At 42.7% G+C, this 23,204-nt stretch overlaps 1 protein-coding gene across 1 annotated transcript; it reads left to right on the forward strand.

Moving 5' to 3' along the window:
* The first annotated feature begins 8,966 nt into the window (after positions 1 to 8,966).
* Positions 8,967 to 20,642, forward strand: NIPAL1 (NIPA like domain containing 1). Its single transcript, XM_074154747.1, has 6 exons — positions 8,967 to 9,012; positions 12,912 to 13,178; positions 14,276 to 14,332; positions 14,821 to 14,911; positions 16,649 to 16,809; positions 16,952 to 20,642. Exons 1-6 carry the CDS (start codon positions 8,967 to 8,969, stop codon positions 17,554 to 17,556), a joined length of 1,227 nt encoding a protein of 408 aa, XP_074010848.1. The 3' UTR covers positions 17,557 to 20,642.
* Positions 20,643 to 23,204: the final 2,562 nt, after the last annotated feature.

A 23,204-nucleotide genomic window follows, 5' to 3' on the forward strand; every position in this document is an offset into this window, starting at 1 on the left:
AAATTTGAAATGGTATCTTTTCCACAACCGTGACATAGCCAAAGTCACTGAATTACTTTTTAAATTTGCTTCACAACAAGCAGAATCCAGGAAAGCAGTCCAGACCCTGGGACCCCAGGATTAAAACACATCTGTTTCCTTAACCAAAAGCAGGAGGAAGCAATGCCACCGACTTTCGTACGAACTAACTTCAGTCTTGCAGTGCAGGTGACTGAGTGGTCACTGATAAGTGGATTGACACCTTGTAGATTTAATCACAAACCCAAAATGATACTCACTATCACTGGTCAGCCTCCTGACCAGAGAAACAAATTAGACATCTGCTGCTACGACTTTCCAACCCTGAAGACAGTCAGTCCATTTTCTAGGAAAGAGAATACGTGTTTCAAATTTAAAGAATAAAAAATGTTTTGAATAAAACAGTAATGGGCAACAAGGAAATGCTTAATATTACGCCCAGTGGAAGCCAGATACACAAATCTACAGTAAGGTATCCAACATACCAAATGGATGAAGAAGTGAATAATCTTCCAAGTTCTGGCATATGTTTCACTTGTTTTTAAAGGGCTGAAATACCTTCTAACCTAAAATCATAGATAGGAAAGGAATCTTGGAAGGTCACTGCATCCAGCTAGTATTGAATCAGGATCAGTTTTACCTCTGTTATTCTCATGGGTTTTTGCCTGGTTTGCAGTCTGAAAGATCTCCATGTTCAAGGCTGAGCAGTGATTTTGTGAATATGTGGTGGAACTGAGTGTCTGGAACATATGCCTCCTTGTGTGCCACACGCACATCGAACTAACCATGAACTCCTGCATTTGGTGCATACCTTTGTCCAAAAGTTTTAGATGACCAACCAAGCCAGGCAAGTCTGTGTTGTGTCTCTCAAGCCAGTAAGAACTACAAAGAAGATACACCTTTTTACTCTGGTGGAGAACAGGCAGTTTTCTTCTAAAATAAGCACTCCTGTAAAGAAACTCTAGCTTATTTTTTCTTATCTGTTTTGCTGTGAAGTTTTTCAAAGAAGTTCTCAAACAGAGGAAGATGAGTCGTACTGGGCAAGACCAGTTCTTTGTCTGACAGTTTGACCAAAGAGGTTTGCAGGACAAGTTCTGGGTGAGCTTAAAACAGTGGTCTCAATTCTGCCCTCCTTTAAAAGCCAATTACACAGTTGTCATTGACTTCACCAACAATTAAATTAGCTTAGCGTCAATATTTTTTCACGGATATTTTTCCTGTTGTTCCGTATTCCAGTGGAGTAACCTTGACTGATGGGAGAATGACCGTGCTAACGGATTATTGTTTTAGTAGGCCAACTTTAATCTATTTTTGTGTCTTGCTTTGTCATCATCTGTAATTCTTCTCAATCCTATTAAAGCTACCTCTAGTTTCAGACACCCATAACCAAAACACTAGCTACATTATACGTATGTATTTATTTATGAATAGGCAGGTTTTAATGGCAACACATTACCTTTCAGCTTACTGTGTTGGAGCTGTGTCCACAGATGGGTGTTTGGACTGGGACCACAGTTTTGGCAGGGTTCTTTTCTGCAAATCCCATTCTGTCTTTTCTAGCGCTGATGCGATTTCAGCAATGAATGTCATGTGGGAAGCGCTGCAGCTGAGGAGGCTCCAGGGCTTCTGGCTTATTTAATACTCTTTTCTGTAGACTGGTGTTACAGGGAATTCGGTGTCATGAAGCACAATTGGCCCCAGTGAGGCTTGGTGACTGGAAAACCATCAGTGCAAACAGTATCTCCACCAGTAGGTGGTACTGTATTTTTACTTTAGTGTTAAATGGGTGCTTGATGGAGAGGGAAGAAGTGGAAGCAATTTAAGATGTGGACATGAGCGCTATCAGGCAGTAGCAGCATCTTCCAGGTCCAGACCCTGGTTTTTGCGTGACTACTCTGAGCAGGGATTAGCACTTCTGAAATGTCTGTGGGCACAAGCGCTGAGTCTGGCCATGCCCAGCAGTTATTTGTGTGCCCTGAGCTGAACCTGCAGTGAGGCTATCCTCGTGCCACTCAGGTTAGGGTGGCTTGAGATGTCTCTTCTCCTCCCAACCTGGAACCTGCAAGGAACAGGGGGACTGGTCCACCATAAAACTCTCTGGAAAAAATGTTAGAACTTCATTCAATAATATAATTGGGATAAAGAATAAGTGTGGTGACCCTGCAGGAGTGCCAGGAGCTCAGAACAGCCCGTTAGGATTTCTCTGTAGCAGAATTTTATTTCAAGCTAAAATAACATAGGAATTCTGGGTTGGTTGCACAGAATAATGATGCTAAAATATTTACACATAACAAAGGTGATTCAACTGAGATTAGTTCTACTTAAAATAAAATCATCAATATATGATATTGTCACTGATAAGACTGGTAGAAAATGCACTGTAGTTACAATAGGTTTGATAGATCTAGCCTTGCTTGTCTTTCATTGTAGTAAAGTAGGGGTTAAGGTGGCACTATCTGGGCATTTTTAAAGCAACATGTATAAGATTAATCTCTTCACAGCAAGTGCAGCAATCTAATCATATTGAACTGCAATCTGGAGGCACCATTTTTTGTCTCTGTTGAAGTTAATCCCTTTACATGTTCCTCCTGCAGGTCTACACTGAATCACCAGCATCTGGGGCAGGTGGAGTTCCCACGGTCAGAGCTCCACTCTCAAATCTAGCTCACTAATTTTTGTGCGGCTGCGTGCCAGGACAGACAATAAACCTGTCTGTAGCTGCTGTACTGAACGGAGCTCATGCTCAGACCCTGTCGGGTAGCAGCGACTGCAGGCAGAGAAGAGTAGTGCAGAACAGGGAAGCTAAGCAACAATTACAGGACTTCAAAATGCCATAAGCAGCTTTACTAAATAATAATTAAAAAAAAAAAAAAGATAGATCTTGCTTCATATCTGCACCTGGACTAGCTGCACAGTGAACAGTTTTTCTCAGTGTGGTGAAACCCATTGTCATAATCTTCAGTATTTAGGATAATATAATTAAATACTGCGTAATATACACATATAAGGAACTCAATGTATATGTGTATGAGAAAAAAAATAATCCTCAACAAATTTAAAGAATTTATGACAAAGCCAAGAAGTCATACAAACTTTAAGTCAGTCATTCATGGCTGACACAAAGGCAAGAGGGGTTTTATTAAGGCACAAAAATGTGGTTTCCAATCACTATTTTATTTATAAATGTGAAAGTGTAAAGTTGGCTAGATATTCAGTGCTTCCATTTTTACTGAAAACCAACAATTAAGTCAGTTCTTGCTTAACAGTCAGTTTCAACAAATCTTTCATTCATTGCATAAGTAACAGAATTTTAATATAACTTCTCTCTTGCATTTTCCACACATTTAATGGAAAAAATCAGTACAACAACTCAGAAAGGTATGGCAGGGCTTCATAACATCCTTATTTCTTTTTTGGAGAAATAGGAACTGCCACAAAATTGCTCTGACTGTTAGTGTATATAACAATGTATATTGCTACTTCTTACACAAAAAGGCTGATCTGTGCTTAGCCAGAGCTGGCAGGGCTCTGCTGAAATAAGTGGAGCTGCGCAGATTTACATTAGCTGATGAACCAGGCATCGCTCTAAATCAGTCATAGGTGCCATTGTGAATGATAAACTAGCATCTTTTTCCTCTTTATGTGAGGTGGTAAGATTGTGTATCAAGACTTCATTTTCTTTCCCATTTGACCTTTGCATGTCATCCAAAATAAGGAAAAATATATCAAAAATGATAAATTACTATTATATAGTTTCTTTCTTCCTGGTATTGTCTCAAAGTTCTTTGAAACAAGTTGAGTATGAAAAGTACTAATCATTGATGAAGAACACACACATGAAGTATACCCACTGCCGTCTGTAATTACATTATAGATTGCACATTCTTATGTCTGTGCATTGACTTGGATTGTTAGCTACAGGTTTTTTGCAACTTCATATTTTTTCTCAGAAAAAAAAGAGTTTCATAGGTGTGGGAAAGTAACGGAAGAGTGGTGAGGAGGATTGTAAACAGGCTCAAGTGACTTGCAGCTGAGGTGTAGAAAAACCACATATATCATACTGATCATAGTTTAGTCCTGTGTATTTAACAAGTAGAACATCTGTGTTTAGATAACATAGATATCTAATTATAGATATCTAAGTGATAGACTCAGGCAGCTATGGAACATACTTGAGATTCCAGCCTTGCTGTGGGAAAGATCCCACACTGGTAAACTACGCCTACGTGAATCCCTGATAGACAGGCAAGAAAAGCAGGGGCAAAAACTCTCTAGCAAGGACCAAGCTCCACAGTGCCTGCGGTCCTGCTTGTGTGCCGCTATTCAGGTGCTGCCTTGGAGATCCCCCAGTTCACAAGGTAACGAAAATAAATTTACTCTTTGCATTTCATCCATGGTTTTGTGGTTGTTCCGGTGTCCTGCCTGTGTCGGGTCACACAATAGTGTTTTCGCAGTTTATTGCAGATTTAAAAACATAAAGCGTGAGCTATATAAAGATTTTCAACAAAGAAACAAGTAGTTGTAGAGAATCATTTATCTTGGAAAAGATTATTGAGTCAAACTGTAAACCTAACACTGCCAAGTCTACCACTAAACCATGTCCCTAAGCACCACATCTACCCGTCTCTTAAATAACTCTGGGATGGTGACTCCACCACTTCCCTGGGCAGCCTGATCCAATGTTTGACAACCCTTTCAGTAAAGAAATATTTCCTAATATCCAATCTAAACGTCCCCTGGCACAACTTGAGGCTGTTTCCTCTTGTCCTATTGCCTGTTACTTGGGAGAAGAGACCAACCCCCACCTCTCTACAACCTCCTTTCAGGTAGTTGTAGAGAGTGAGAAGGTCTCCCCTCAGCCTTCTTTTCTCCAGGATGAACACCCCCAGCTCCCTCAGCCGCTCCTCATAAAACTTGTTCTCCAGACCCCTCACCAGCTTCGTTGCCCTTCTCTGGACCCGCTCCAGCCCCTCAATGTCTTTCTTGTAGTGAGGGGCCCAAAACTGGACACAGCAGTCAAGGTGGGGCCTCACCAGTGCCCAGTACAGGGGGACGATCACCTCCCTAGTCCTGCTGGTCACACTGTTCCTGCTACAAGCCAGGATGCTGTTGGCCACCTTGGCTACCTGGGCACACTGCTGGCTCGTATTCAGCTGGCTGTTGACCAATCTGTATCTCAGATTAAATATTTTGTTCATGAATTAAAAAGACTTTGATGTCCATGGTCGGCTAAAGGAGTTGGCCTGCAGGCCTGCAGAAACGTTCACCTCGCTGTTTCTCAGTATTCTCGCTCTGGTCACCGCACTGCAGCGAAGCCTTGACCAGCACGAGCTGTGCCAGGGGAAGAGATGGTCCTTGGCACCTTGCCCTCTCCCACATCCTCTGCTGCTTCAGCAAGCCCTTGTGGGTGTTACCACCTTCCTTCTTCTCCGCAGATCTGCCAACTGAGTCCCTCGCAAGATTGACGCTTCACATGCTTTGGTCAAATTGCAGGAAGCTGGAAAAATTGACACATTTTGACAGAAACAGGGGTGTGAACACCCGGAGTTGACAGATCTGAGGGGGCACAGAACAAAAATCATAGACTGGCTAGAGTTGGAAAGGACCTTAAAGATCATCTAGTTCCAACCCCCCTGCCATGGGCAGGGACACCTCTCACTAGAGCAGGTTGCTCAAAGCCCCATCCAGCCTGGCCTTGAACACTTCCAGGGATGGGGCATCCACAACTTCCCTGGGCAACCTGTTCCAGTGCCTCACCACCCTCACTGTAAAGAATTTCTTCCTTATATCTAATCTAAATCTCTTCTCTTCCAATTTAAAACCATTGCCCCTTGTCCTGTCACCACTCTTCCTGACAAAGAGTCCCTCTTCAGCTCTTCTGTAGGCTCCCTTCAGGTATTGATAGGCTGTTATAAGGTCTCCCCGGAGCCTTCTCTTCTCCAGGCTGAACAACCCCAGCTCTCTCAGTCTGTCTTCATAGGAGAGGTGCTCCATCCCTCTGATCATCCTCGTGGCCCTCCGCTGGACCCGTTCCAACAGGTCCATGTCCTTTCTGTGTTGAGGACTCCAAAGCTGGACACAGTACTCCAGGAGGGGTCTCACGAGCGCAGAGTAGAGGGGCAGAATCACCTCGCGAGACCTGCTGGCCACACTTCTCCTGATGCAGCCCAGGACACGGTTGGCTCTCTGGGCTGCCAGTGCACACTGCCTGCTCATGTTGAGCTTCTCATCCATAAGCACTCCCAAGTCCTTCTCCTCGGGGCTGCTCTCCAGCCATTCTCCACCCAACTTGTATTTGTGCCTGGGGTTGCCACGTCCCAGGTGCAGGACCCTGCACTTGGCTTGGTTGAACCTCATGCAATTTGCACAAGCCCACCTCTCCAGCCTGTTTAGGTCCCTCTGGATGGCATCCCTTCCCTCCAGCGTGTCAACTGCGCCACCGAGCTTGGTGTCATCAGCAAACTTGCTGAGGGTGCACTCTATCCCACTGTCCATGTCACCAACAAAGATGTTAAATAGTACTGGTCCCAGTACCGACCCCTGCGGAACACCACTCGTTACTGGCCGCCACCTGGACATTGAGCCATTGATTGTAACCCTTTGGATGCGGCCATCCAGACAGTTCTTTATCCACCGAGTGGTCCATCCATCGAATCCATGAGTTTCCAATTTTGAGACCAGGATGTCGTGCGGGACAGTGTCAAGTGCTTTGCATAAGTCCAGGTAAATGACGTCAGTTCCAGGTAAATGTAAAAATAGGTAAAAATAGGAGTTGGGAGCAGAATGCAGACATGCATCTGTCCATATACATGGTTTTATCCTATGGGCATGCTTATGTTGTACAAGGAAATGGAAGTTTGTTCCCAAATTTTCAGAGTATACTTTAATATTTTAATTTAACTGTTTTAAATACTATTTAAAATTATTGTGCTTTTGTAGCAGTAATCTGTGGTTTAGAAATGTGAAAGCAGAAAAGTCAAACTCCTTTTATAATGCAGCCTGCACTTGGTTCTGAGCCACCTTCTGTAGAAGTTCTTGTAATGCAGATGCGGTAAAGATAAAGTGGATAGGTAATTAAATGCACAAAACCAAACGCAATGTTCCTTTTCTCCTAGCATAGAGAGGGCTGTTTATATTACAAAATAAATACAGAAATAAAAAATGAGAGTAAGACATCAAAACAGATCTCTTGGTTTAACCCCAGGACTGCAAAGTCAAGGATGCCTAACGTAGAGAAAACTAAGTTATTTTGCTGACATTGTCATGACATTTCACCAGCCTTCACCAGAGCTAATAACCTTTGCAAAACCGAAGATGATTAATCCAGGTGCTGTGCTGCAAAGCATGGTTGCCACCCTGCTAGACTCAAGCCAGCGTGTCCCTGTGGTGCTCTGTGAAGGTATGTTCCATTCCTAGCTCAGTTTAGTTCCGCTCTGGAGAGCTCTGTGCATGGTAAAGGTCCTCAGACTATTCAAGGAACTTTGCTGGGTAACCCTGGGTTAGCACTTAATGCCTTATTAAGCCATACATTTTGTAAATGTATTTCACTTAACGATGTTAAAAACAAGGGCTTAGATTTCTACCTTGAAACTATTGATTGGGTCATAAAGATAATTGTTTCTTATGACACCCTGGAGCCTGTTCAACCACCAGGAGTCATCTCAGGGTAGGTATCACCAGGTGCTGACCTAATTCTGTGAAGCTGGGATAGTCTGGCTGGAGGGATACCCCCACCTGCCCGCAGAGCCAGCGGTCAAGGCTAGTGCTGGCAGCCCATCACAGACCTTCACAGAATCATAGAGTAGTTTGGGTTGGAAGGGACCTTTAAAGGCCATCTAGTCCAACCCCCCTGCGATCAGCAGGGACATCTGCAACTAGATCAAGTTGCTCAGAGCCCCGTCCAGCCTGGTCTTGAACACCTCCAGGGAAGGGGCATCTACCACCTCTCTGGGTAACCTGGGCCAGTGTTTCACCCTCCTCAGTGTAAAAAATGTCTTCCTTAATATCTAGTCTAAATCTACCCTCTTTCAGTTTAAAACCACCACCCTGTGCCCTATCACAACAGGCCCTGCTAACAAGTTTGTCTCCGTATTTCCTATAAGCCCCCTTTAAGTACTGAAAGGCCACAATAATGTCTCCCTGGAGCCTTCTCCAGGCTGAACAACCCCATCTCTCTCAGCCTGTCCTCACAGCAGAGGTGCTCCAGCCCTCTGATCATTTTTGTTGCCTCCTCTGGACCTGCTCCAACAGGTCCACGTCCTTCCTGTGCTGAGGGCTCCAGAGCTGGATGCAGTACTCCAGGTGGGGTCTCACCAGAGTAGAGGGGCACAGTCACCTCCCGCGACCTGCTGGCCACGTTTTTCATTCACCAGTACCTCCAATTCCTTCTGGCAGGACTACTCCCATACTTCATCCCCCAGCCTGTATTGATACCGGGGGTTGCCCCGACCCAGATTCAGGACCTCCCACTTGACCTTGCTGAACCTCGTGAGGTTCACACAGGCCCACTTCTCGAGCTTGTCCAGGTCCCTCTGGGTGGCATCCCATCCCTCAGGCGTGTCAACCACATTTTACGTGGTTGCAGGTTAAAATTGCTCACCTCTTCTCCCAGGCGTGAAGGGAAGGGAAGTTAAATATATAGAAACTCCCAGTAGACACAAATACTGCCCCGGTACCCCAGGAGAGAGCTCATTCCTTCAGATTCAGTGCTCAGGTGGGGCCGCAGAAATCCCCAGGGGAGAGCGGGGACTTTGTAATGAATTATAAAAACCAAAACCCATCCGGGGTCCCTCACGGATGTGCCCGTTTCCCCCGGTGAGGGACGCCACCGCCACCTCCAGCCGGGGGGCCGCGGGGCGGGCGGGGCGCGCCCAGGTGCGCCGGGACGGGCGGAGCCTCCGCCGCCTCCCGCCTCGCTGCGGAGCCCGCGGAGGGGCAGCCCCGCAGCCATGGGGCAGCGAGAGGCGCTGCCCGCCCGCCCGTCCTGCCGCACCGGTCAGTGCCTGCGCGGGCGCGGAGGGGGGAAGCGGGAGGCGGAGGGGGCGCGGAGCTGGGGACGCGGGGCTGCGCGGAAGGTGCGCGGGGGGAGGCGCGGAGGTGGGGACGCGGGGCTGCGCGGAAGGTGCGCGGCGATGGGCGGCGGGGAGGGCGCGTTATGTGCGCGGCGCCGGCCCTGCAGCCCCCCGCGCTGCCGCTGCGGCGGGGAGCGGCTGTCGCGACTCCTGCATACGTCAGACTTTCCTCCGCCGTGACGTCACGCAGTTGCTTTCCCAGGAGTGTGACGTCGGGGAGGCTCGTGCGCTTCTTCCCCCGCGGCTGCCTCGTGTCTGAAGCCTCTTTTCGGCGTCTTTTGCGCATTTTTGTGACGGCGCTGTGCCGGGCAACGGTCCCTTGCTGCTTCGCGGCACATCCAGTTTTGGCCCCAGTAGCCAGGCGTTGGCCAAAGTGGGCTTGGTGTTTCCCGGGTGATGGAGAAAGGCATTTCGTGCCCCTGCCAGGTGTGAGCTGAACTGTGAGCGCAGTAAAAATGGTCAAATTGCGTGTCTAACCAAAGCAAATAGTTTTCCGGGTGACTTAGGACCAGTAGCTTCGGTGGCAGGTTAAAAAGCGAAGCTGGCTGTGGCTAACGAACCAGGACTGCAAAGTGGCAGCGAGTTAAACTTGCTACAAGGAGCGTGTGGTACCGGGCTGGCTGATCCACCTGACTCAGATAGAGAATATTTAGGTATTTGAGAAAATGTTTCCGGATTTAGCTGAATCGTAAAAATACCTTAGAAGGTACAGCAGCGCCCGCCTGAACTCGGGCTGGTTTCCTGTTGCTATCAACCTTGAGTCAGAGCTGGGAGAGTTTACTGTCGGCAAGGAGGGGTTCTGCTGACAGGTTCGTGTTTGTTGATGTTTGGAAGTGGGAGGTGAAACTAGCTTAGCTACAGAAACAGGGTGCTGAGCAAGCCAGGCGGCCTCAGAGATTTGTCACCTTCCGCAGTCCTTCCAGGTAATCTTCAGACAGGTCACAGTGGGCAATAAAGTCATAGTAATTCCTGGATCAGCCTCCTCTTCCCAGCTCTCAGGTCATCTTTCCATTGGTGGGGTGACGTCCCACTTCACATGCCAGTGGAACAAATGACACAATTATTTTTTTTTTAAACTAGAAGAAGCTTCTCAGCACAGTAAACAGAGATCACAACCATTCAAATTGACTCTTCTCAGCTGGCAGATGGAACAGGCAAAAAATCCGATGTCTCTTTGTAAAAGTGAGCAAAGATGATATTTCACAAAGGGGAGAAACATCCTGTGGCAGTCACTGAGTGACTTGCTGGAGATGGCGTGATTAGATTTTCATTATTCGATATTGTAAAGTCTGCTGGGGAATGGAAAACTTAGGATTCAGTAGAAAAAGCAGTAGTAGTGTCGTATGGAAGGGAATAAGCCTGCCGGTCGTCTCCAGCTCAATGAAAGTACACCATTCACAAAAATGTGGATCAGCGTGTGGTTTCCTTCCCTTTAGAAACCCAAAGCGCTGATAAAAAGCTGCCTTTACCATTGCAGGTAGCTCAAAGACCATACTTAATCAAGAGTTTTTGTCTTGATGCTTTCTTTTAATTAAAGGCAAGAACTCTTGCTGCTTCTCACGTAAAGCCTGTAGGAGCTGAGTGGTGATGGTACAACTCTTGCCCGTCCGGTTTAGCATCATTTAGAAGGCATCGAGAGCTGAGGGATTCATTCACTGGCAGCCTCTCCGCTTTTTTGCCTTGCTCTGATGTTGTGTTAGCTGAAAGAAACGTTTATGCTTCAAGGACTTCTCTGTAATTTTCTGTTGTAATTTAATCTTTAATAATTATGTCAAAAATAAAGTGCCGGCAAAATTTTCCTCTTCTAAGACTGTGCTAACACTTTAGGATTTTAAAATACTTTCAGATACGGATGCAAATCCCATTTCTTTTACATTATCCAAGTGCTACTTCTACTAACGATAAGCTGGCAGAATACTGTCTGTTCCTCCACACTATGCAAAAGTAGTTTTGTGTAGTTGTAAATGCTTTAAGATTTTAATCTTCAGCTGCAAAGTACGGACATTGCCATCCTGGGGGGCCATTTTTACAAGATCTGGCTGAGCAATACAGAGCAACTCCTGTTACATAGAAACTTTCTTGGCAAACAAGGAAATGTGATTGCGCAGACTGAAAATAGAATTATAACTTTCTGTAGTGTGTTTGTTGTACAGTACGGCATGGGAAAACTGGGAGCAGATACTCGTTCTGGTTCCTTACTTGTAAAGAGTGGTATCTCCCAGTGTTAGTATCAGTGGTGTCAGTTGCAAATGAAGATATGCTGTCAAGTTTCATACTGTTTTTAATACTTTTGGTATTTTAAATATCCCTCCCTGAACAGTATTAGGTGAATTATCCAAGGCTGCTTATTGTTAATTGTGCAGTGAAGTGCTTTTGACAGAACATTAATATTTCTAGAGCTTAGGTGTGAACAGACACAGAGGCACATCCTTTTCTACCAAGTGTTTTGGTAGCCTCCAAGCGTTTTTTTCAGTTGGGGGGGGGGGGGGGGGAAAAAGAGTGTATTACTGATGATGCCACTCAGCAGGATGAATCATTCATGTGTCATTTTAATTACAGGGGAAGCACAGAAAGCAAAATTGTTTGTTGCGTCCAGTGCTTTATATGAATCACAATGGACTGAGCTTCTGTACTTCTGCATCAGCTGCTTCGTATTTTAACATGTCTTCACAACAAAACCTTTCTTTCCAAAGAGGTTGTCCTCAAAAGCTGTTCCAGACTAGATTCTCCGATCTGCCACATTCTACCATGAGAAACTGTGGAACTGTCAGCCCTGTTGCAGCACTGCTGCCTGACCCCTCTTTGCCCATGAAAAATAGCAACTCCTTTTGTTCTTGGAAATACAATACCTCTTTTTCCTTTTAAAAACAGACGTAGGCCGATGGCAATGGCCTCACTCCCCCAGGCTGTCGTGGTAGTGATGCTGTTAAGGCTTGGCTGGTGGAGAGTGTGAAGCTTCACTTTGAGCAACCTGGACTAGCAGGAGGTGTCCCTGCCCAGGGCAGGGGGGTTGGAACTAGATGATCTTTAAGGTCCCTTCCAACCCAAACCATTCCATGATTCTGTGGTTCCGTCTTAGCTCAGGCTCACCCAGCTCTGCGGCTGGGTTGCAGGGGTAGCCAGGGGGACTGTCCCTTGCAGGCTGGGCGTTGTTGAGGTTAGATGAAAATTGCTGTGAGGTGTAATGAGGCCTCCACCTCAAAATTTTACGAGTGCTTAAAGAAGGTCTGGCTCACGCAGTAGTCACTGAACAATTTTAATAAAACATATTAATGCCCACATGCAGCAAGGGTTTGCTCCCTATATAGATATTCTTTCTCTTTCTCTTTTTTTGTGCTGTTTCCAAATCTCAGCTACGAATGTAAAAGCAGAAGCCTGGAATAACAGCAGGTTTACTCTAGCAGGCAAAGTCTGAAAAAATGGATTTGGCTCTATGTTTGCATCTTGGGGGTGTGGTCTCTGCACAGCACAAAAGAAGCCTTTCTTTGTGAGATTTCAGGTTAGCGTTTATGATTCAATTTGAGTTTTACATTGAAGATAATATTTTAGTGCTGCATTCCTTGGTATTGCCCTAATCGCTTGACTGAGCCAATGTAGTGTGAAATAGATATCTAAAATAAGGTACACACCTGTGAATTACAGGGGTGGGTAATGACCTGGGGCAGCATCGTGCCTGTTATATGGATTTTGTGAATTATTTGCACCGTCAGAAATGACAAGTGTTCTGGGAAGACACAGGAAGGAGTAAGCAGAGCGAGGACAGGGTTCCTCCAGAGCTGTGCCTGGTTCATGAATCACTTGTCCTTCTTTTTCTCCTCCCAGGGGCCGTGCTCTCTTTCGCTTGCCATGACTCCTGTCAAGCATGGTGCCAGATCATCAACGTCTCTGAATCACGCTCTTCTCTCCTCGCCTCGATGGACAGGACTCTCAATGAAACGAACTGGAGCATTTCCACCTCTGCTGGAAGCAAATATCGCCTCTACGTTGGCTTGGCTTTGGCGATAAGTTCCAGTATCTTTATTGGTTCTAGTTTCATACTGAAGAAGAAAGGACTTTTGAAACTGGCAGACAAGGGAGTCCCCCGAGCTGGTAAGCAGTGCTGGGGGATGCCTTGCTCCTGCTGGGGGCACAAATGCCTCTTAGAACTTGGCAAAGTCAAGGTTCAAGTCCCAGATCACACGTTTAAAACTGTTGCAGTTGAAAACTGCCGTACTTTTAACAGTGATCAGAAGCCCTGTCTTGGCTAGGGATGGAAATACGGTATTATTTCTCTGCATGTGGTTACAAGGACTGGGATTTCAGAATTCCTAGGGCTATGGGGGCAGCGGTGGGTATTAAACCTAGTAAATTGGTGATATTTCCTCCCTGACAGCAGCTAGATACCAAATAGAATTCTCCATTCATCTTACCCTTCAAAATGCCTTTCTCTCTCTTTTTTCTGTCTTTTTCCCCCCTCATTTGAGATAGAAAGGCTTAAGATGGTAACTAGGTTTAGGGTTTGGTTTTTTGGTTTTTTAATAAAAGGAAGTGCAATGAGCTTAAGAAAGGATACTTATTACAAAAGTTTCTAGAGTTATAAACTGTTCTTTCATCAGTCAACAGATGAAGAGCTAGAAAAATACCAATTGGACTAATTTCATCGTTCCTTTTGCGTGGATTTAAATAAATAGCATTAGAAGTTTTCCTTTGTTTGTTGTGTTTATTGCAATATACTGTTTCAGAGAATTCAGTTATTTGAAACTGATGTGTTATTGCATGTTCAATATACTTATGTTTTATGTAAAAAAAAAAAAGTTAATGCATGCAGTGGCATTTTTCTTTCTAATTTCTCTCTATAGTATAAGCAGAGTCAAAATGCAGGTGACTTGGTATGAATATATTGAATCTGACCTGGGGAAGCACTTTGAAGCATTTCTTAAGCTCGCCAAGAATCTTCATGGACATTTTACTTTTGCTTGGAACTTTCCCTTTAGTCAAATACCATTTTTCAGAAGTCCAAGCCACAAAGCAGTAGAGTGATTAATAAAAATGTCAGTCAAAATCAAACAAAATATTCTTCGTGTCACATCCAGATAACATGCTCTTTCAGTACTTTATATGACTAGAGGCAAATGTGAAGCTGCAGTTTAGTTTATTATAATAAAGTGACCTCTTTCTTCTAAGATGAGATTTTTTTCTACTTTCAGGACAGGGTGGATATTCTTATTTGAAGGAATGGCTGTGGTGGGCTGGATTGCTTTCAAGTAAGTCACCTCCTTCCTCTCAACCTATACGTAAATGCTGCATAAAGCAGATTGTTTTAAATAGATTTATTCCTCCATTTTTCTTTCTTCTCACTTAAAAGAAATGCCTTTACAGTCACCTTTACAACAGAAGCCCTTCTAATATCCCATCTCTCAAATACTGTGTTTGCTCTTTGCAGAATAACAACCTTTTCTCTAATATCCAGTCAAAAGCGATGGGATTGAATCTGCCCAGCTTCTAGGAGTACTTAGGGGAAAAGTGTTTAACTTTCTTCAGCCTTTACTACATCCAGAGGAGGTTAGATAATTTTACAGGGAAAATTTGCATTTTTATATAGTGTAGAAAATATAGTGTAGGAAAAAAAAATATATATAGTGTAGAAAAAATATTTTGGTTTATAGTTGCTATCATACAAAATATTTATATTGATATCCCTTTTATTTGTCCCTGCCACCTCAACCTGATCCGAATGTTCTTTCCTCTGCAGTGGGATTAGGAGAAGCTGCGAACTTTGCTGCCTACGCCTTTGCACCTGCAACCTTAGTTACCCCCTTGGGTGCACTGAGTGTTCTCATAAGGTTAGTACAAACTGGGAGCAAACCTCAGCAAATGAACCATTCGCTGCGTGAAGGAAAAATACCGTCTTTGGCCGAAAGTAGAGAATTTTAATAAGAAAACTGAAAAGCAATATATGGACAAAAAAATGCTTGTTGTTCCTTGGTGGAAAGGTCCCTTTCTTGTTTTGAACTGAACTTCCTGGGTAGAGGGAATGAGAAGCCTTATTCCAAAGACCAATATATGTTTTCCCAACAGTTTTCCACCCATATTATAAAGTATTTCTTATCAGCGTATAGCAGGTATACTGCTGATGCACAGTGGTAAAGGCTGTAATTCATCTCTTCCTTGAGAACTGAAACTTTCTTCAAAAGTCTTATTCTGTTCTTCAGTTGTGAAAAAACTTTAAAAGAGAATACAGTATTTCCCCATTAAAATGTTTTCAAAACTATTTCTTTTTTATAGGAGCATAATTTCATATTAAGGCACACTTAGTAAGCATTTTGGATTTGTTTGGTCTTTTCTGACTCTTTCCGGAAAGAAGGCAAAGAAAAATTTAGCTTTTTTAATATCCACAGTTAAAATGTGTGGTTGTTTTGAAATACGAATGCCCTTCAAACACTCATTATTTCCAATGTATGAAGAAACAAATAATTTCTAAGTACTTAAGCACATGCATTAAATATGGCTATCACAGAAGCAGAAAAGACATGGATTGTGCTCACAATGAATGTTCTGAGAAATAATTTAGTAGCAAAATGGAATCACTGTATTTTAAATGTAAAACTCGCGTCTTAAAAATAAGAGTATACTATATGAAATGTATTTAAAACCAACCCGGGCAATGTGTTTTTAAGATGCTTGCAGTAATCTATCTGCTAAAACTGCAGCCGTTCTGTCGTAGCAAAACCAGTGTAACTGTCACCTACAGATGTGCTGGGACCAGAGTGTAGGTAGATGCAGACTGACTGGCTGGCTGGCTGGCTGCTGCTTCGCAGAACAGCCTGAGCGTTAAGGCTCTCTCCTTTGATGTGGATACCAATCTTTCCAATTTTTGTGAAACAGAGAAGTCGTGAGACCTTCGTGTCAGTGAGCTCATTACCCTTGTGCGAAAAAATAGCTGTAATTTGATCAGTGGGTTGAAAAACTGTTTGTGAGCACGTCTACACCCCATTAAGCCTGTGTCTGTGCCTAAGGTTGTGCCCTTTGAGGTAGCCTCATTTGGGCCACGTTGTTACCCTTAGGTTAAATCTTGAACCCCTTGGAGAGCCTGGGGTCAGCCCTCTTCAAAGGGGGAGACGTGTCTTCTCTGTGTTTTGGGGGGAGTCCTAGCAAAGCAGGCAGAAACTTTGCCTGGGCGGGAGAGCCTGAGGAGGGATGAGGAACAGTTTCCAAAACTTGTGTGCATTGGTTCTAATGGCAAATTAAGTGCTTTAAACCCTTTTTTGGAAGAATGTAACAGCTCGATCTATAGGTGTGTGAGAGTGTGTACCCCTGACTCAAGCAATTAGTAAGGAGAAGTTCCTTGAGCAATTTGGACCCTTTACAACCTGGAGGGGAGGGATCAGGGTTGCTAACCCCCGCTAAAACCTGACCTGACCTTTTTGCAAAACTCCTTAAAATTTGATTGTTTCAGGCTGGTTTCCCATATATCCAAATTCAAAAAAGCTTTTGAATTACTATCATGTTACACTGATAGATTTTGAATGTCTCGCGTGCCTGGTGGAGACTGAACCTTTTATTTATATTTTGCCAAACAGTGCTATATTGTCAGCCTACTTTTTAAATGAGAAGCTGAATATTCATGGAAAGCTGGGCTGTGTACTGAGCGTTTTGGGGTCGACGGTCATGGTTATCCACGCCCCTGAGGAGGAGGAGGTCACATCGCTAGACGAGATGGAAAGAAAGCTGCAAGATCCAGGTCTGTGTGCAGTTGCAATGAATTCCTGCTACAGTTCATAGCGAAGCGTTTGGGACGCTGAATAACTTTTAGCGTGTACTTGGATGCAGTCTGGTGTGTTTTCTCATATGCGTTATCCCCTTCCCTTTCCTCTTTCTTACAGCATTTGTTACATTTGCTGTCCTCCTAACAGTTGTGGCCCTCATGCTGATTTTTATCGTGGCTCCAAGGAAAGGTCAGACGAATATACTGATCTACATTTTAATTTGCTCACTCATTGGTGCCTTTTCTGTCTCATCTGTGAAAGGCCTGGGCATTGCCATTAAACAAATGCTGGAGTGGAAGCCAGTTTATCGACATCCATTGGTTTACGTTTTGGTGGGCATCTTGGTGCTCTCAGTCAGCACTCAGATCAACTATCTCAACAAAGCGTTGGATGTGTTCAATACATCTCTAGTGACACCTATTTATTACGTGTGTTTCACTACGACGGTTGTGACATGCTCCATCATCCTGTTCAAGGAGTGGAGTAGTATGGACCTGGGTGATATCATTGGAACCCTGAGTGGATTCTGCAGTATCATCATAGGCATTTTTCTACTGCACGCTTTCAAAAATACTGATATCACCTGGAGTCAGTTGATGTCTGCTGTTGCCAAAGAACCATCATTACCACACCGTGAATCCGAAACCTGTCACACTTTACTGGAAAGCATGGAGGAGCCAGCTTTGGCATACGAGGAGGACAACGTTTCATTCAGTCCATGAAACTTTAAAGCGGTGCTCATCATCGAAGTATCGTGACTTACAGACTGGGCACACCTGTGTCTACCAAAATGCTCTTCTTTTCTGCAGTCCTCTGGACAACCACCTGTAAGGCTAGTTAAGTGTGGGCCACTCCTCTGTGCCAGCTGTTGGTAGTAATGAATGAAAATGTCCGATAATTAATGTGACAGACAGAAACCTGATGGTGATTGTATGTCAGGCAATGAAAAACCTCGTCCTTTTTTTATGCAGCATCTCCTACTGGACAATTTTAGGGGAAAATATTGGTCTTTGTAAGCTATGTTTACAAAGTACAATTTTCCCATTATGATAAAAGATAATCCTTACTGAAGTGACAAGCGCTCTGCTGTATGTTAGTGATGGCCTTAATATTTCAGGCTTTCTTTATATTTTTATAATTTATTGCCAAGCAAAGTTGTAGATATATCTCCAAGGAGTATCCTTCAGGTACACTAATATGAAGAAAATATTTTTTTAACCCTTTTAGCTTTCCATATAAAACTTTGTGCGAGTTATTTTTCATTTTTCATGACCTACCAATGAACCTTGAATAGAAGTCACCAAAAAATTCATGAAATGTGGTTCTTGGTAACCGTTCTCCTTCAAAATCCACTTTTTAACAGCAAAGTCTTAGCTCTTCTGCCTTAGGAGTCCTGAATGGATTGCAAATGCCTGGATGTGCATGCACCTTTTTATTTCAAAACTATCACCAAGTTACATTTTAAGAAAAAGCAAATTCATAAGAGGCCTGAACACAGTTGCTGTTGGCTTTAAAAAATTACATAGGATAAAAGAATAGATTATTTGAAGGCAGAAGAAAACCAGAATGTGCATTTAAGATTTTCCATTCTGTTTTATACTACTTTGAGGCTTAGAAAGGGCTTTACTTATTTCCATGCTTCTTTCTAATAGTGCCATCTATTCATCAAAACCCAGTTAAGCTTTTCAAATTTTTTTCTCATTCCAAAAAGATACCATTGTCTCTTAATAGCAAAACAGTCCCGTTATTTTATATTCCTTTATTAAAGCAAAATCCATTTTCCAATCTGTGCACTATATCCAGAAATGCTAGGCAAAGGAAGGGCTGCAGACAAGGGGTGAGAAACATCAAAACATCTTTTATTGTAGTTTCGCCTTTTCATCTTTTCTAAAAATGAGTATTCACCTCTATTAGATGTTTTAGCTATTAACCTACCGTAGGCCTTGTAGATTAGTATCTGTACCACAGTGTGCTCCTCAGTTGTGGTCACTGATCTTTATCTCATAAAAACAGCTTGCACAGTCCATGGTTTACTCATTACAATCCCCTTTGTTGGCACTTTGTGAGCAAGAACGTAGCTTCAGCAGTCCCACGTGTGGGTCATGACGGGCTCATCAGAAAGGTAATATTTCCAATTCTTGGGGTTTTAAGTGTTGAGTCCAGAACCTTTGCCAGAGCATGCTGGCATTTCAGCAATTAAAATTTGATTTTAATCAGCTGAGATTTATACGCCAAGCAGAGGCTTCTCATGAAGCAGGCTGTATATTGTCTAACGTGCTAAAGGTGTAGTAAAAGTGGACACTTTGGATGGATAGTGAAAGAAAGATGGTTCCGTGAAAGAAAGCTCATAATTTAGCTGTAAGAACTAAAATGTTGCTACTGATATTTCATACGTGTTTGTGTTGCACAAAGTTTACGTACTTCCTTTTTGAAAGACGTTCATGAAACATCTCACTTGTTAATGATTTTTAGTGATAGCTTTAGAAGCTATCCAAAACTAGACAGTAACACTAGGGTTACTGGCTTAAAGTTATTTGTAAATGACAAGCACCGTGGTTTTTTTTTCACTTGGATAGGTTTGTAGTGGACATACCTACAGGAGGAGGTAGAAACTGTATCAATCACTTGCACCTTATTTCTAAACCCTGATTTTTACAATGAAGAGCATATCTAAAAAAAGTGATATGGCAAAGTTTTGTCTAGTTCTTCTGCTCACAGTGCTCTATAAAATACTGCAGGTAGTCTTGCCAATGTAAAGAGAAGCCCAGAAGATGTCGTTAGGCAATTGGTATTTAGGTTATCACCTGTGATTACCCAGTTTGAGAAGTACTTTCAATAGTGCCAGAGGTGGCAGTGCTGTTACCCCAGCAAAAGAGACATCGTCACAAAATATGTACTTGCCTTGAAAATATAATGAGAGTGCATACAGCTTGGGAATATTTTTCAGCTTTCCAAGTGATGAGACTTGCAGCAATTCTTTGCTATTAAAATGCGTGTGTTAGAAATGCTTCAGAGAAGAAAATACATATAAACAGTTTCATTACTTCTTAGGTACTGTCGAGAGTACTTCGGCTTTATCTTCCGGATTCAAGCTACAAAATCTTTATAGTTAAAAACAGGTAATACAAATAATAAAAGGGCTAAAGATGGAGTTTTCTTTACAGTTTGCCTTTTAACAAAAACTTGCATTGCTTTTCACTGTGGATTACTCATGCAATTTAAAGAATAACTGAAGAAAATACTGTTTGACCCTAAAAAGAGAAAAAGAGATCCTTTTGCATAGCTGGTAGCCCCTGTATTTACTTACACAGTCATCACTGTGGTGTGACCAAATGGGTTATTTGTACGAAGAAGCAACCAGTCCAATTCTTGAATGGATGTGTGTTGGCATTTTTTTAAGATACGTAGTAATACTTTCTTTGAGAAGGTTCTGGACTCTTTTTATACCAATTCTGGGCTCTTTTTATACCAACTTCAGACACTCAATTAACTTGTACCAAGCAAAACTTCTGTGTTTTCTACTGGACTTGTGTATCTGCTTTTATACATAAATAACATCTACTAGGAAAAGAATGTTCATTTCTTACAATGTCAGAAAACCAAAGTTAATGCTTATTTTTTTATGATGTACAGGAAGTCTATCATGTTAAGAAGTAAATTATTGATTATCTTTTTGTATAAAAAACATTTGCTGTAAGAGATGTTCTTTTTGAAAATGTTTATATTTAGTTATTAATTTGGAATAATTTTAAATTTTAGAGAAATCGTACTAATATTTCTCTTGTAATAAATTATTCATGTATTATGTACTAAATGATCTGTGTTTTTTAAACAAGGGATAAAAAGGAGTGTAATTCTTATTTCTGGTAAGTATTTAAATGCTATCTGTTAGGTCAAAGGTGAATAATCTTGGTTTTAGCAGCTGGTCCTATGCACACGTAAGTGCATTGGAGGTGAAGAAGGTCTGGCTGATGTCCTTGCAGTTCATGGTCATCTGACCTGTTCATGACCTTTTTTAGCTTTGATTTCTGCTAGCTTTTCTGATAGGAAAGAAAATTTTCTACTCCCCTAGAAAAGACACGTGTGAAACTACGGTATATTCACCTTGAATTAAAATGTCTGTAATGTTATGATGGAACTGGAGGGAAGAGTATGGGGAGATCAAGAGGTTTTAGCTTCTCTTACAAAATTACCCAATTTGTCCAGATCTGTTATTTTTACCCTGGTGTTCTGTAGAAAGCATCAGCAAGGAACATTTGATGGTGATGACTAGTATTCAAAAGACAGATTTTTGAGGGCCAAAAATAATGGGCAAGTGAAAATGCCTTCCCTTCTAAACTAGGGAAGAAAACCCAAAGCTGATGTATTAGGGATCTCTTTCTCACAGCCAGTCTCAATGGAGGGTATTTCAATGAGTTGTCAGGTTTTCCAGGCAGGGAAAGGAAAGATATTATCTAAAGTAATTTGAAGTGTGTTGGAAAGTAGAGGGAATGGTTGAGAACTAGAACAAAGGAAACCTCAGAGGCAATACATTGCTAACCAAATTACAGCTTTTAAATGCTGATACAAAACAAATCGTGGCAGCTACTCATTACTACCATACCTCAGGACAAATTAATGGGCCATTAAATTCATTACATAGCTGTGCTGATTAAATGTAGGTAGGTCAAGAAGACTTGGGTAGGTTAAATAATCTGCAGGGAATTTGGAAGGAAGTACATAGGTTATTGCTTTCTATAGAAACCTGTTCTTCCGTCTTCCTTTACCTGCCTTCCCAGCCACGCCTAAAGCAGCCATTCTATAAAAATTTTCTATCCCAAAGTGTACTGATTCAAAACTTTGACCTCTTTACCCGTCACGGTTGCATCCTGGAATTATATGGGGAATTATATATTCCTACCAAACACCATTCTCTTACTGTTTAAATTCCAGCAAAACAAAACTGGCGAGTTTGTTAGAAGATACTCTTTTAGCAGAGTGGGTTTCCCGTAGCTGGCTCCTTTCTGGCAGGTTTAAAAATGGAACTGAGGGTCAGAACGGGACGGTGAGGACGGTGTGTAAGGGAGGGGTGGTGGTGGGGTGCGTTCGGGACTCTGTGGAGCCTCCCAGTTTGTGAAACTTTATGGGGTGGGGGGAAGTTCATCTGAAAACCAAATGGCCCTGGAGATAAAGGTCACCAGACCTGTACACCAAGTAATTGATCTGCGTTGCTCATCAGGAGTACCTTTAACAAGGGAAGTCATTTCACTTTCTGAAAATACATTTCAGTTTATCAACAATGTGGCTTATCTATAGAAACGTGTATGTCCCAAGCAGCTTGTGCACAGAAGCTGGGAATTCTGCCTTTTTTCCTCCCATTCATAATACTGGCTTGCTGCAAGTTTTCTGATGTTGATCAGGAAATATCAGCTGAATTTTTACAAACACTGAGCACTCATATAGCCTTTGACCAGACATTCCCTGTATGGAGGTGTGATAGTGTCTCCTTCTAATACTTCTTCCAGGTCTCCCTTTATCACACAGCTAACGTATGTGGGTTTGTTTGCTCACATATGCCTCTTTATGTTCAGTGACATGGGTGGCAGTCACTGTTCAGCCATCTAAGTACTTTAATTTTTTCCTATTTGAATATATTTAGAGTTTGAGCTAAGCTCAGAGACACCATGAGGTCTAAGGTGGCCTACTTAGTCTTTATTTATGAGTGTAGCTGTTCAGGTAAGTCAATATGCTGTACATACCTGACCTTTGTCCTGTAGACCTTTCTCGCTGCTGGTTGAGCACTGGCTCTGAAGCCTGTTCTAGTGCTTTTTCATTTATTTACTGTCAGCCTGATGACAGCAGCTGTTAAATTTATCTGCGTCAGCTGTTCATAATTTTCCCAAAGCAGCCTATAGAAGGATTATATTGAGAGGTTGAAGGCTCGGTAGGCAAGCATTATTGGCTCCGTCTATTAGACCGATGTGTTTCAAGGATGAATGCATATTCACTATGAGGCGACTCAGTAAAATGAGCATTTGCAGGGTGCTTTGAGTACATAAACCTACCAGAGCTTTTTATTGCACGGTACTGAGGTGTATTACATATTAACTTGCAGTAATAAATGTGGCAAAACCAGTTTTACAAGAGCTATTCAAAAAGATGTCTCATAAGTTATTCAAAGTCCCCATGTACTTCGATATTGCAGAGACAGTTTGAATTTTGCATTTGTAGCGCATCATCTGCTGAAAAGCCTTGTACTTTTGTGGCCTGGGCATAAACTGTGGTGAGCTCAGTGTGTGTACTGTGCTGTATAGATCTGTATTTAGGCATAGGTCCGATAAGGAACTGAATGCTCATAAGTGAGTCGATTATAAAATTAAACAGTGGTATC

This window comes from Numenius arquata, chromosome 10, assembly GCF_964106895.1.
Source record: "Numenius arquata chromosome 10, bNumArq3.hap1.1, whole genome shotgun sequence".
Lineage (NCBI taxonomy): Eukaryota > Metazoa > Chordata > Aves > Charadriiformes > Scolopacidae > Numenius > Numenius arquata.

Coding starts and splice junctions, on each gene's coding strand:
- NIPAL1 (XM_074154747.1), top strand. CDS start 8,967: ATGGGGCAGCGAGAGGCGCTGCCCGCCCGCCCGTCCTGCCGCACCG. Junction 9,013..12,911: donor CCGCCCGTCCTGCCGCACCG/GTCAGTGCCTGC, acceptor TTCTCCTCCCAG/GGGCCGTGCTCTCTTTCGCT. Junction 14,912..16,648: donor GCACTGAGTGTTCTCATAAG/GTTAGTACAAAC, acceptor TTTGCCAAACAG/TGCTATATTGTCAGCCTACT.